Here is a 15,748-nt window from a genome sequence, read left to right on the forward strand (position 1 = left end):
AAGTTAATCCAATTCACCTACAGCGCATGTCTTTGGACTGTGGGGGAAACCCACTCCAACACGGGGAGAACATGCAAACTCCACACAGAAATGCTAACTGAACCAGCGACCTTCTTGCTGTGATAGTGCTAACCACTGAGCCGCCCTTATTTACTTTAAAACATGCAGTTTTTGTTTATAGAGTCTTATTTTCATTTATGCATGCAATAACTCTACATAAGTGAACATTGTTTATAAACTAATTTCGAGAGGATCACTTGCTTATGATTTATCACGGCCGGTCTCGTATTTGCTAATCGCTATCTTCCAATCATATGAGCCCTAATCTACTATAAAGAACCACAGTTTTAGTCCACTTTATCTTCGTTTGGAAGAAAACCCCCTTCATCCCCAGTTCTCCTCCTTTACCATTGATCGGGCGGCACGGCGGCTTAGTGGTTAGCACTGTGAGCCCCACAGCAAGAAAACTACCGGCCCTGGTTCTGCCTAGCTGGTAGGCGTTTCTGTGAGGAGTTTGTATATTCTCCCCGTTTCCGCGAGGGTTTTCCCCGGGTCCTCCGGTTTCCTCTCACCGTCTAAAGATATACATCATGCATAATAATCAAGCACTTGTTTAGCCCCCTTCTCATGTGTTCCCTTAGCTACCGCAGCCGGGGAGTTCTGACATCTACCGAGCTCAGGCTCCCCTCTCGCTATGCAAATGGGGGGAAGCCCCGGGCTTGAGGATCCCTTGAGCTCGGGGCTCTCTCCCGGGACAGCATGCCAAACAAGCTTTAATGAATCATCAGCTAAGTGTGAACTCTTGAAGAATCCCCGATTCGTTTCCAAAAACACAAGTCTTAAACTTTATTGGCTACTGAAGTGTTTATTACATTAATTGAGAGTCAAATAAAAGACAATACATTAATAAAATCTTTCATATGAACAAACAGCCTGTCTTTAGTCATCTGAAATATTTTTTAATAGTTTTGGCTTAATAAACACATTTGTAATGTTCACTTCATATGTTTCATTCACTTGTCGGCTTAGTCCCTTTATTAATCCAGGGTCGCCACAGCGGAATGAACCCCCAACTTATCCAGCAAGTTTTTACGCACATATACCCTTCATGCCGCAACCCATCTCTGGGAAGCATCCACACACACATTCACACACACACTCATACACTACGGACAATTTAGCCGACTCAATTCACCTGTACCACATGTCTTTGGACTGTGGGGGAAACCGGGGCACCCGGAGGAAACCCACGCGAAGGCAGGGAGAACATGCAAACTCTACACAGAAACGCCAACTGAGCCAAGGGTTCGAACCTGCGACCCAGCGACCTTTTTGCTGTGAGGCGACAGCACTACCTACTGCGCCACTGCTTCGCCCACGTCATATGTAAAAACATGAAATAACTGAAATTTCAACACTGTCGTAATACTTCTGAAGCTAAATTTTACATTTCAAAATATGCTAATTATGTTTGATGGCATTTACACTAATATGATTATTAATTCAATATTCCACTGTACGACTTATTTAATTAATCTGCATAAATACTTTAAGGTGGGCCAGGTAAATGTGCACAATGTCAGCTTCTGTCCAAATCCAAGTCCATATCAGACATGATATTACAGAAAGAAATATTAATATTAATCATATAAAATCATCATCATATAAAATAAAAGTCAATAAATAAACTAATTCATGATAAGTGCTTTGCCTGTCTTTAGTACAGTCTAAAAGGCTTATTAACTGTGTGTGGTTTGATAAATCTCTTAGTATTACAAACATCTCTTTCTTAAAGGGACAGTTTACCCATTATTTACTCATCTTCCATGTTTCAAACGTGTTTAGGTTTCGTTCCTCTGTTGGCAGCTTTTTTTTTTTTTACAACATTTCACAACATAGACCCACTTGAGTGTGAGTAAATAGTGAAAAAGGTTTTTGGGTGAACGATCCCTTTAATAAAAACATTCATTCGTTTTCTTTAACGCTTAGTCCCTTTATTAATAATTAATAATAATAATAATTCCTTACATTTATATAGCGCTTTTCTGGGCACTCAAAGCGCTTTACACAGTGGGGGGAATCTCCTCATCTACCACCAGTGTGCAGCATCCACCTGGATGACGCGACGGCAGCCATTTTGCGCCAGACCGCACACCACACACCAGCTGATTGGTGGAGAGGAGACAGTGATGCAGCCAGTGATTAATCAGGGGTCGACACAGCGGAATGAACCGCCAACTTCTCCAGCATATATTTTTACGCAGTGGACGCCTTCCAGCTGCAATCTATCACTGGGAAACATCCACAAACACTCATTCACACACGTACACTACAGAAAATTTAGCCTATCCAATTCACCTATACCACGTGTTTGGACTGTGGGGGAAACCGGAGCACCCAGAGGAAACCCAGGCCAACACGGGGAGAACATGCAAACTCCACAGAGAAATGCCAACTGATTAGGCCAGGGCTCGAACCAGCGACCTTCTTGCTGTGAGGCGATTGTGCTACCCATTTAACAAAAACAGTATGTGTCGTTTAATACTTCTGGTGGCGGCGGTTCATTCCGCTGTGGTGACCCCGGATTAATAAAGGGACTAAGCCGACAAGAAAATGAATGAATGAATGAATGAATGAATGAATGAATTACTTCTGGTGGCAACGTGCAGTTACACCTCTGTCTTTTAATTGGTTGTAATACATTTACTATTATGAACTAAGTATGACCGGTGGCTCAGTGGTTAGCATTGTCGCGTCACAGCAAGAAGGTCGCTGTTTCGAGTTTTGGTAGGGCCAGTTGGCATTTCTGTGTGGAGTTGGCATGTTCTCCCCATGTTGGCGTGGGTTTCCCCTTCAGTCCAAACACATGCGCTATAGGTGAACTGAATAAACTAAAGTGGCTGTAGTGTATGAGTGTGTGGATGAGAGAGTGTATGGGTGTTTCCCATTACTGTGTTGCAGCTGGAAGGGCATGCGCTGTGTAAAAACATATACTGTAATAGTTGGCAGTTTGATGCCCTTCCAGCAACCCATCACTGGGAAACACCCATACACCCTCATTCACACTCATACAAATGTGCCTATACACTTCTGTGTTTTCATTGATTGCTAATTGATTGCGATTGATTAATTGATTAGTAATGTTAATTATAGTTTTCAAATAAGATTCCCCACTCTTCATAAGTCCAGCTGAAGAATATCTTGTTTGGTGTTCAACAGAAGAAAGAAATTCACAGAGGTTTAGATCCACCTGAGTAAACGGCGAGTCCTTTTTAATTTAGGTGTACTGTCTCTTTAAGAAAAACATTAATACTTTAAAAGAGCTGGTTCTTTGCTGTCTAACACTGCTGGTAAAAATGTCCCATTCAAACAAGCTTAATTTATATCATCACTAATCATAAGTTCAGCTGGCTCAGTTGCGCAGTCAGCTCGGCTTCTCTTGCCATCTGGTCAAAGGTGCGTGGTGCAGTGTGCTCCTTCACTCTGTCCCGCATATAGCAGGAGGCGCGGGCCACCTTCCGGCTCCGCTCCAGAGCCTCAGCTCTATCCCTGTGCAGCTTCTCCCTGCGCTCCTCCTTCATCATCACTGCTGTGCATTTCTCCTCCCACTGCGCTTTCTCCTCCTCCAGCACTCGCTCCTGCAGTCTGCGATGGTGTTTCTCCTTCTCATGGTTCTCCGTCTTGATGTTTTGAGCTCGGCTTCGCAGCTTCTCCTGCGCGTGCAGCACAGCATGCTCAGTCCGCAGTTTGCAGCGCTGCACTAGCGTTCGCCTAATCTCCAGCCGCTCCCTGTCCTCCCTTCCCGCCCGCTGCAGCGCCATCCGCATCTGCTGCTCCTCCTTCACCGCATGCTGCCGCATTTTCTCCACCCTCTCCTCTAAAACCAGCGCATGGTTCATCTCAGAGCGTTTCAGCTTGTCTTGTAAGTGTTTTAGCTGCATCTCCTTCTCCGCGCGCTCCTTTTCCTCCGCTTCTTTTTTCAGCAGGAGGTGTTTAAGTAGCTGTCTTCGATTCTCCTGCTGCAGTCTCCTTTTTGCTCTCGTCTCCTGGATTTGTTTGCTTCTCAATGCTTGCTCTGCTTTTTCAGCCGCCGCATGAACCTCCTTTTCTCGCTGCGCCTCCTCACTGCGCTCCTTCTCCCGCAGGAGTCTCTCCTGGTAACATTTGCGCTCTCTCGCATCTTTACTCGCTGAATCGTGCTTGAATCTACGACTTGCTTCTTGCTCCTTTGCTGATCTCCTCCAGCGCTCCTCGTGATGGAGCACCTCCTGTTTTTGCCGCTCCACAATCATGGCCTCCTCCTGCTGCTTGCGCCTCCTCCGCTCCTCTAAATCCTCCTGCCATTGTCGGATGTGCTCCAAAAGTTGTTTCCGACGCTTTTTCTCTAAGTGAGCTCTTCGGAGCTCCTCATTCCTCTGCTCCTCCTCGCGGTGCTCCTTCTCAGATTGGCTTTGACGCAAGCGAATCTCCTGTTCTTCATGTTTGGCTAGCATCAGCGAAGCGATTTTGTGGTCTTTTTCAGGGAGTGCGATGTTTAGTTTGCGGCTGATCTCCTCAGTGAGGATCTTCAGGCGTCGCTCTGTTGCGGGAGAACGTCTGAGGTCGGCCAGACTGAAAGTGTGTGGGAACTTATGACCACGTGTCTCTGGTTTTGAATTATTATCATCAATTTCAGCGATAGGTTTTGTTTTTGACTCTGCGCATTGATTCTGAATGGTTCCCAATGCCGTAAATGGTTTTAGGGATGATTTTCTGCTCAAGTCTTCTTGTATGATCCGCTCTCTCTCCTCTCGACACATTCTCAGTCGCTCTCTTCGTTGTTTCTCATGTTCCTCAAATAATCCGCTCACCTCCTCCAGGGGAGATCCTTGATTCTCATTGATGAACTCTGTGAAGGATCTGAACAGCAGATCAACAGGTTTCACTCCCAGTTTTGCACAGGATTCGAGCGAACGCGGACTTGTCAGAACATATCTGCTGTCTTCAGCTTCTGGGGAGTTAAAATTATCTAAATTTAAATGCAGGAGGGGGGATGTTGACTTTATACGCTCCATTAATACCTGCTGGGTGCGTGCGTTTGAGCGACTGTGAGTACAGCTTGTTTACTAATCCGTCTTATCGAGGATGGAGCTGCTAAAGCAGTGTGCGCATACTACACAAAACGTGGGTTTAATTCGACATTTTAATCTGTAGTTGTAGAAATGTGATGTAATACTTATTCGCGCGTGAATCTGCTCTTCAAAACTAGCTTCTCTGGTCACCATAGCAGCGCAGAACGTCACAGGAACAACAGGGGATTTAAAAGCTAAGCTTGTGGAGATTTGAGTTCAAAACAGCGCCATCCAGAGACCAGGCGACGAGGACACCCGTCCCCACATTTCTGTAAATGCTTGACACATTTACAGAAAATAAATCACAACCCGTGCGAAATATACTTCTTTGAAAATAAAGAGTAACGAAAGTACAGTTCACCTAAAAGCATCGACGAATCATCGAGCAGAAGTTCTAAATCACCCTTCACATCTACAGTAAAACCACCCACTTCATAGCAAATATAGGGTTTTTGAACCATACTATAGTGAAGTCTTTGAATTAATATGTTGTGGTAATATTATATGATACAACTATAACTAAATAACGTTAGCTATAACAACTATAAACATTAATCGATACTGTAGGAAATACATTATACGCCACAGTTTACTGCAGTAAAAACTAACGTTAATGTATAGCTATCTGTTCACTATAATAACATTCGTTTTTTGTGTAACGTTACTACACACTATATAGTTCAGAAACACTGTCGTTACTGTTTGTGGGAGTAATAAAAATTCTAATTTGGTAACAATTTTGCTTAAGTGTCTGCATACACGTATACCACGTCATAGTACTGTTTTTGAATCGTCTTTGATTATATGTTGTGGTAATATTCAACTATAACTACTAACGTCATAGCCTAACAACTATAAACACATTCATCGATATTGTAATTTAATACAGGATACACTACACAGTTTAGTAAAAACCAACGTATAGCTATCCGTTCTATATTATGTAGCATTCATTTTAAAAGTGTTGTAAATAGTATCATATAGTTCAGAAACACTGTCGTAATAATAGTATTGTTTGTTTGTGGGAGTAAATAAAACAGAATGCACCAACAACCAAAGTTCCCTATTTTGCAACAAACATTTCGCTAGTTTAACCATCTTGTAAAGTATCTGATGTTTTCACACGTGTCAGGATTTATTAAATTAAAATAAAACTAGGTCAGTTTGTCTAATTGTGCGGAATATTTTAATAAACTCGAGTTGTTGTGTGAACCCCACGCATTCATGTGGACCAAATAAGTGGACTGAGATTGCTTTTTTTCTCTCAGACCCGAGGTACGACATTCAGCTGATCTCAGACCTGCTGTTTTACTGTGAATCAGAAGAAAAATGTGGTGTCCAAACCTAGTTCAAACCAAAGTATTCCTCCAAATAAGTCAGGTAATGAAAACTTTTTATTTTGATTTTTTGCAAAAAAAAAAAAAAAAACAGTTGACAAGTTTGTAGCAATATTTGTTTACAATACAGAATATGAATTACATTGTCAATGAAAAAAGAGATACGAGAGAGAAAGACAGAAAAAAAAGAATAAAGAACATGATGTAAACTTGAGGGTAAGACATTTAAGAATCAAGAACAGTACATAAATTAAAGTCATTACAGAATGAAATAGTTCTGTTTGCTTTCTTATTTTTAGATAATGAAATTAATTGTATATAATGACTAAATTCTTGCAAAAAAACAGGAAAATATGGTTTAGTATTAGTAAATTTGCATTTGTGGATATGGAATTTACAAAGAAAATAAATTAAATTTATAACAAAACAAGCATTTCTCTTAGTAGGGGCAGATTCATAATAACCAAAAACAATTTCTTTAAAAGTATCAGAAACATCTTGTTGTATATTATCATTAATAAATAATCCAATATGTTTCCAAAATTGTACAGCATAATTACACTCCCAAAATAAATGAAAAACAGTTCCAGTATGAAATTGACAAAATGAACATTTTACATCAATATTAGAATTAAACTTTTTCAAAAATAGTTTTATAGGATCAAATTTGTTGATCAATTTAAAAGACACTTCTTTGACCTTGTTGGTGAGAAAATATTTATGTTGCAAAGACCATATTTTTCCCATATCAAATCTCTATAGATATTATTCCAATAAGAGATTACAGGGGACAATGCAGCAACTTTTTCAATCTAATTTTGTCATTTCTTTTTTGTTTGAAAAACAAATTTTACCTATAAACGTTTCTGTCGGATCAGAAGGCTACACTTTTTTAGGAGGGAGATGAATGCTACCTTTAAAGAGCATAGTAATTCCTGATGTTATAGCTCCCATAACAATGGCGAATTTTTGGGACTTACTGGTATGTTATACGCAGAAATAAATTCAAAGTAATTCATTAAAAAAACCTCTGTTGTTAAATAACTGACTAACTAAAAGCAAACCATTGTTAAACCAATCACTGAAAAACAAATATTTATTTTTATTTAAAAATTTTGTTTATTCCAAATAGAAAATGTGTGAGGAGTAAAATGATGTTTATAAATTATAGTCCAGGCCAGAAGTACTTGTTGATGGAAATTTGAAAGTTTAACAGGAATTTTGGTTATATTATAATTACACATCAATAAAAATTAAAAGCCTCCAACAAAAGAAAATATTCCAAAATATTCCAAATTGAGTCTTCTTTATGTAGATACTGGTTAAGCCAATTAATTTTGAAAGTATAATTTGAAGAGCAGAAATCAATACAGTTAAGACCTCCTTTATTATACAAATTTATTATAACAGTCTTTTTCATATAGTGGCATTTATTTTTCCAGACAAAGTCTGTTAAAGTTTTATCTATAAGTTTACTTGTAGGCTCATCTACGTGCAGAGATTGAGCTGCATAGGAGAGACGAGACAGGTCCTCTGCTTTGGTGAGCAAAATTCTTGCTTTAATAGACAGACCTCTTTGAAGCCAACTAATCAATTATCTTTTAGTTTTTGCAACGATTGGATTAAAGTTATCATCACATCTATTTTTACCGTTAGTTATACTTAAGCTAAGGTAAGATACTGAGTTTTTAACAGCTACTCCACAAATTGAGGAAACACCACAATTTTTAATGGGAAGTAATTCACATTTATTTAAATTAAGATTTAAACCAGATGCACTGGAAAATGTTTGTAGAGTATTTAATGCAGCCGCCACTTGAGATTAATCTTTTAAAAACAATGTTGCTTTGCCAAAGGATAATTCTCATAACATTAAAGCTATCAGGGCCTGGGAAGAGGAACTTGACTTAGAGTTTGAAGTTGACTACTGGAGTGCAGTATTGGACGATGTGCACACCTCCACTTCATGCGCTAGACTTAGTTTTATACAATTTAAAACAATACACAGAGCTCATCTCTCAAAGGCCAAACTTTCTAAAATGTATCCCAATGTTTCTGATATGTGCGATAAGTGTAAACTATCACCTTGTAACCTTGGTCATATGCTTGTATTTTGTCCCAAGTTGCAAAATTACTGGTTTACTTTCTTTAAAATTGTTTTAGATATTCTGGGGGTCAAGTTAGCTGTTTGCCCTTTAATCGCGATCTTTGGTGTTCCCTCTCAGTGTCAACCTTTAAACCGGAGACACGCTGACATTGTGGCTTTTGCATCTCTTCTCGCTAGGTGCAGAATACTTTTGTCTTGGACCTCCCCACAACCCCCCTCTATTTCATTATGGCTCAAAGATTTGGTCTTCGTTTTAAAACTTGAGAAAATTAAATACAATATCAGAGGTAGGGGAGAACATTTTTTTGAAAAATGGCAACAATTTATTGCATTCTTTAATCACTTAAAAACCTTAGATGTGGATTGAGTGAAGGTACATGTGTATGTATGTATATATATGGCTTGTAATTGTAATTTTTTTTTCTTCTATATTTGTATTTTATTTAATTTTTATTATTTTGTTCATTTTATTTATTCATTCATTTGTAGTTGTTGATTGTTTTATTTGGGGATTGTTTTGTGGATCGTTATTAAAATGTAAAATGCTATTTGCAAGAATAAAAATTCCATGACAATAAAAAAAAAAAATGTTGTATCATCTGCTAGTTGACTTATAATCAGATCTGTACTTCCAATAGTAAATCCTTTTAAATTACTCCTTTTAATATGTAAATTAAGAAACTGCACTGCAATTAAAAACAAATAAGGTGATACTGGGCATCCCTGGCTTTACTCCACGATGTAAAAAAAAATCTTGGGGAAGTACTACTGCTTAACTTAATAGAGCTATTTACATTTTTATATAAAATTTTAATTATTTTACAAAAAGTAGCACCAAACCAAATTTCTTTAAGCGCTTGAAATAAAAAAAACATGTTCTAAAGTGTCAAAGGCTTTATAATAATCCAAAAAAAATATGAAACTGTCTCCATCAATCATATCAGAATAGTCTAGGATCAACAAAGTTATTGGACGCCAATTATCTACTTAATTTCGATCTTTATGTGGTTTGGGGATTAGCGTAATCACACCTTGGCATAAAGTAGGTGGGAGAAAAGAGTGATCTGTACTTTCCTTATAAACGCTTAACAAGAATGGAGCAATATTTTTACTAAACATATGGTAAAATTCTGAAATAAAGCCATCAGTGCCAGGAGATTATTCAGTTTTTATGATTTAATTGCTTCTTCGACTTCTGTTAATGTGATTGGAGCCTCACAAAAAGCCTGATCAGCACTCTACAATTTTTTTATACAAGATAATGTTTCGAAAAAATCTAAAGCATTTTGTTTATTAAATTTAGAGGTGTACAAATCACTATAAAACTTGGCACAAAAATTAGCAATAGTCTTCTGGTCTTCACATAATGATTGATTAATTATAAGTTTTTCAATTAGATTTTTTTTGCTGTTGTTGCTTTTCCAATCTAAAAAAAATAAGAAGAATTCTGCTCACCTTCATCCAACCATCTTTTCCGTGATCTAATAAATGCTCCCTCTGCTTTTTTCTGATAGATTTCATCTAATTTATTTTGATAATGGGCAAATTCAACCTTTTCACTATCAGATAAAACAGTTTTAGATAAAAAATCGGAAATTTTGCATATTATAATATTTTCATTTTCTAATTTTCATATTTACTGCTAAATGTTCTTAAAAACTTTCCAATTTCATATTTTGCTAACTCCCAATTCTTTCCAAAAACATTTTCCTCGTTTGCTTTTTTACAGTACTTGCAAATTATAAATTCGATTTTTTCATTTACTTCTTTATAGTTGGGCAATGAACAATTCAATTTCCAGTAAGAATTGATTCTACATAAGTTAACAGTATCTAAAAAAGGAATAGTTATCGAGATGCATCTGTGATCAGAAAAGGGTGATGGACATCTGTCATCTGTCTCCATATTCTACTGCATCTCCGAATATTACACAGCACCAAAAATGTAAAAATATATATTGAATATATTTAATATATTTTTGTCCACAGCAGACGGCAACTCGCCGTGACGCAGATTCCCGAGTCTGTATCCTCCAATCAGGTGAGCCCTCTTCAGCGCTCGCTATGACAACGAGACAACAGTGACGTGCCTTGTAAAAATTTGCATATGCATTCCTATAAAGCTCGTGTGCTCTCTGTCAGCGTTGTCAGTTTGCTCGGTGTTGCTGTTTGAACTTGACCAAGGTGAGTTCAATACCGACGGTACGAGTGGAGCCACGCCAATCTCACGAAGTCCGCTTCGTGAAGCTTCACCCGGGCCCGTCTGTGCTGTAGTTCCTTGCGGTTTGCGTACATAATATCGCGAAGAACATTACGTGTTTGTTGCTTGAAATGTGCCGCTGAGCAACATCCAGTGAATACTGGCACGGCCTGGCGCCCGGTCTTCTCGTGCACTCCCTGGGGCGAGGCGGCCTTTGAGCCCTAGGCAGGGAGCAAACAACCCCCAAGGACCCTCAGGGAAACACGGGGGGCCGGTAGTGGGACCTCGCTGCGAGGGTTATGGTGGGTGGGAGTAGCGAGGCCCACTCATCTTCTATTTTAAACTATAGTTTCAAACTTTAGTTTACTATAGTTTGAAATAGAAACCATGGTAACTGTTATGATTTAACTTTATGCAAAGAGCTTAGAATGACCAAGAGCAACAGACCCGGATTCCGCCATTTTGAAGTGAATACTACAAATACTACTCCTTATTGGTTAAAAAAACACTGTAGTATGTATTATAAATTACTATTGTATTTTTCATGTGTGATTACCTTTTTGTACCAACTCTATTACGAGTCTGCTGAGATACAGAGGAGTGTTTTTAGTGCAGGATAGACAACACCATCCATGTACAAACAGAAACATGTTTATTTCCAGCCCTTCAACTCCACACATTTCAGTTCTGTCAGTTTTTTGAAAAAGAAAATTCATTCAAAAGGCACCAAAGCAAGTTGTGCACGTACATGGTGTTAGAATCATACAGGCTGCATTAAAATACATGTCATACAAAAAGCTGATATAAAACAATTGTATAAATAATAATAATAATGTCAATGTAACATTTTTAGGCCTTCACGTTTGATTTCATTTAAAATGATAAACCTTCATTCAGTGCACTCAGGCCAGATACTACTTAAAACATGATTAAATCCAACACATGCAGCGAACAACATGAACAGCAGACATCTGAACTGATTTTAACATTCAAAATGCCATTAGTAATTGGGGCCCTTTAATGATGTTATACAGTACAATTTCTCTAGAGCCACTGCAAACTAATGTCTTGTTTTTCAGTACAAATATAAGTCACACTTTACTCTAAGATTCCATTAATGTTGGTTAATATACAGGGTGGGCCATTTATATACACCTTAATAAAATGGGAATGGTTGGTGATATTAACGTCTTGTTTGTGGCACATTAGTATATGTGAGGGGGCAAACTTTTCAAGATGGGTGGTGATCATGGTGGCCATTTTAAAGTCGGCCATCTTGGATCCAACTTTTGTTTTTTTCAATAGGAAGAGGGTCATGTGACACCTCAAACTCATTGGAAATTTCACAAGAAAAACCATGGCGTGCTTGGTTTTAATGTAACTGTATTCTTTCATGAGTTATTTACAAGTTTCTGACCACTTATAAAATGTGTTCAATGTGCTGCCCATTGTGTTGGATTGTCAATGCAACCCTCTTCTCCCACTGATAGCAACACCGCTGGAGAAATGCCAGCACAGGCTCCCAGAATCCCTAGTTTCAGGTGCTGCACATCTTCTATCTTCACACCATCCAAGATGGCCAACCTGATATTGGCCACCATGGTCACCACACATCTTAAAAGTTTGCCCCCTCACATATACTAATGTACCAGAAACAAGACGTTAATTTTCCCAACCATTCCCATTTTATGAAGGTGTATCTATATAAATGGCCCACCCTGTACTTACTAAAATGAACAAATAATAAACACTACTTATATAGCATTTAATAATCCGAGTTGAACATTTATCAATGCATTATTAACATTCAAATTCATGCTAGTTAACATTAGTTAATGCACTGAGTTAACAAGAACTAATATAGATTTTTTTCCCCCTCATTAATTAATGTTAACAAAGATGAATAAATACAAGGGATGAACCGATACCAGTAGGAGTATTTTAATTGGTGTAATCGCTGAAATCGAGAAGCGAATCCGATACTTCTTACTTGGTATTAATGAAAGTGCAATTAATTTGAAAGGAGGTTTTTTTTTTTGCCTGTAGCAAGGATGAACAAAATCTTTAACAGAGGGCTATTCCAAGTCAAATATATACACGGATTGTTGATAACCCTGTAAATCAATAGACCTTATTAAGCTTATTATCATTAAGCATGGACAGATCTTTTTGACAGATTATTTGTTAATAATGTATTTTATTAACGGATTGTTTATAATGACTAAGCTATTAATATATAATAGATCCGTTAATACATTGAAGTCAGGTAGTTCCACATAGTTGAGTGGTATCGGTGCGTGTTTTTGGCATTTCATGTACGATACGAGTATTAAAACCAAGTTTCAACCCGATACTGGTATCAGTGCATCATTAACAAATACTGTAATGAATTTAGTTCATGTTAATAAATACATTTACTCATAAGCGTCAGTCAACTGCTGGAGGGCCGCAGCTCTGCAGTTTTGCTCCAACCCTAATCAAACACAGCTGATCAAACTAATGAAGGTGTTTATGACTCGTTTGGAGCAAAATTGTGCAGAGCCGCGGCCCTCCAGGAATTGACTTTGACACCTATCCTTTAACTAATACAAGCTCTATGTAAAGTGTAACCCAAATATCCAAACATTTTCAAATCAAAACACATTTTCTGAATATGTTTCTGAAAAAAACTTTCAAAATGAATTGTTTATGTTTAAAGCAGAACTATTCTCCCAAGACCAAACATATTAACAATGCCATGTACATATTTATATACCATACTCAATCTCTCCCAGCGCTGTCATGACAGAAATCAAAAGATATGTCAACAGGCTCTGGGTCTAGTCAGACTATTTCTGACCAAGTTGACATAAATGCTAACATTTTACTTAAAAGGGTGTTCATAAGAGAGTCATTTAACCTTTATAATCATGACATGACACGTGTCAAGAATCTGAATGTGCACGTTTATAATTGGTATTAAGTGTCATTAGCTTATGACATTTTAAATGCAAAGATAACATCGCTTGACATGAATACTTCACAACCTGTTTTTGCCTGTCATGACAACTTGACATTACCAAGAAAACATTACATGTCATAAATCTGTCATAAACATGATTGTCTTGAATCCATAATGTGTCATGAATATTTATTTTGACCTCAACTATAGTGGTACAAGCTAAATGTCATTAAAATGTCCTTAAATATTAATGATGCTGTTAAAAAATATAACAGACGCTTTTAATGAAACTAATATTAATGACACTTTTAATGAAAACAATACAGTGACATAGAAAACATGAAATATATAGAAAAATATTCAAAATGCATCTATAATAGCTTCAGGACAATCATGTTAATGACAGATTTATGACAAGTTATTATGTCTAGGTCACGTCAAGTTGTCAAGACAAAAATGAAGGCTGGCTGTGCTGTATTTATGTCAAGTTGTCATAAAAAAATGACAATTGAGCAAAGGACACTTAATACTTGTCATAAGCATTCTCATTCACATTCTTGACGCGTCATATCATGATTATAAATGTTTAAAGGTCCCGTGAAGTGTTTCATTTGATGTAATCTCAACAAAAACACGGAGAGGGTAGCTCCTCCCCTTTAAATAAAAGCAGCCAATAGTTTTTCGTTTCATCACTGCTCTGCCAATGAGAGAGACTGAGCTCAAGTGCATCAAATGAAAAGCGCCATGAAGGGGGCGGGGCTTGTCAGAAACTAGGGAGTTTTTTCATTGGTCAAGATTTGATGAGAAACTTAAGCATGAGGTGACATGAAAAAAAAATCGTTGCTCCATATATGTGGAAGTGACAAACTACAAGCTGTACATGTTTATATCAGTTTTATATCTCCTAAATGCAAATTATGTGACTGTTTTGGAGCAACACTATCTTATAGAAATCTTAACATCTAAAAAAACATCATAGGACCTTAAATAACAGTCTTGCAAACACCCCTTCAAGTAAACTGTTAGCGCAAACACTAATATTTTCAGAAAACAAGTAAATGCATCTTAATTTAAGAACTGTTTTATATTCATAACTGAAAGTACTGTAAATACTCATCAACTAATTTTTCGCAGTGACCTACTGCTGCCCTAATAGCTGCATGTCTAAAACGAAACAAATAAAACCGTTAATACCTATACAAACATTTAAAAAAGAACTAAAACTCAAAGGGGTTAACCTAAGCTATACATTATTGCTAAATACTGAATTGGCAATTTAAAACCATATACAAAAAAGGACGTAAAAAAAAGAAAAGGAGATAAATTTTGGCTTGTTTTTAGCAGATGATGATTGTTATTCTGGAGTCTCTCTTGTCTGTTCCTGCTGGCTCAAGAGGGACAAACATGTGAATGATGTTATGTATAAATGTGCAGTATGAACACTCTCTCTGGCTTAGTGTGCACTGGGATTCAAAGTTCCTCCTCTTCATCGTCACACTGAGAACTAGGCCACGGTTCTAGATCATGTTCCGGAAACCGAAGGATAACGCGGCTCCCACAGCCAAGCCCAGAGAGAGGAAAAAGGCCATGATGGCTCCTGCGGTTTCGGCTTCATGCTGGGACACTTTCCTGTGGGACAGACATAAAACATTAGGAGACGTCTTGAAGTAGTGATGGGAGAAACTACTGCACTAATGTTTGCTTAAAGCGATCTGATTGGCTGACGCCTGCGTTGGTGCTTGAAAACGGATCTAACATGTCTTGATGGATCCACATTTGAGTTTGGCAATGCTTGAAGGCACTCGATTTAAAATGAATGGAAATTGTTTACACAGATGCCCTATGTGAATAGGCGTTAGAACTGAGGTTTTCCAAACTTTAAGTTGAAGCGATCACCTATAAATGCACTTAGCTCATCATCTAATACAGTGGTTTCCAATTCCAGTCCTAGGTGATGGCAGCTTAAAGACGCCTCTCATTTGGAGAACAAAGTCGCATGCATTGCTCGGGGAGGACAAACATTGTGTCAAAACCTTGATGGTTCTGTGGGTCT

The 15,748-nt window shown here is 37.8% G+C and overlaps 2 protein-coding genes and 1 long non-coding RNA gene across 23 annotated transcripts in view; 1 reads left to right on the forward strand and 2 right to left on the reverse strand.

Moving 5' to 3' along the window:
* slc29a1a (solute carrier family 29 member 1a) overlaps positions 1 to 15,748 on the reverse strand; it is a 378,565-nt gene that overhangs the window by 259,371 nt on the left and 103,446 nt on the right. For 5 of the 21 annotated variants that reach the window (XR_015505287.1, XR_015505279.1, XR_015505282.1 and 2 more), the window contains exons 13-14: positions 14,828 to 15,324; positions 11,390 to 13,208 (exon numbers count right to left, since the gene is read on the reverse strand). The exons of 2 other annotated variants lie outside the window; for them this stretch is intronic. Coding sequence is in view for 6 of the 19 variants with exons in the window: in XM_087278161.1 (XP_087134287.1) it covers positions 15,213 to 15,324 (112 nt within the window). In the remaining 13 variants the exon portion in view is untranslated. 21 annotated transcript variants of the gene reach the window in all.
* LOC141377073 (uncharacterized) lies at positions 3,236 to 5,280 on the reverse strand. The gene has a single exon (XM_087279835.1). The coding sequence runs from the start codon at positions 5,052 to 5,054 to the stop codon at positions 3,396 to 3,398; it is 1,659 nt and encodes a 552-aa protein (XP_087135961.1). The 5' UTR covers positions 5,055 to 5,280; the 3' UTR covers positions 3,236 to 3,395.
* On the forward strand, positions 10,964 to 14,596 carry LOC147834318 (uncharacterized). Its single transcript, XR_015506478.1, has 2 exons — positions 10,964 to 11,890; positions 13,629 to 14,596. It is a non-coding gene; the product is annotated as an uncharacterized LOC147834318 (long non-coding RNA).

The sequence above is a fragment of the Danio rerio genome, chromosome 13, assembly GCF_052040795.2.
Source record: "Danio rerio strain M-AB ecotype USA chromosome 13, GRCz13ab, whole genome shotgun sequence".
Taxonomy (NCBI): Eukaryota; Metazoa; Chordata; class Actinopteri; order Cypriniformes; family Danionidae; genus Danio; species Danio rerio.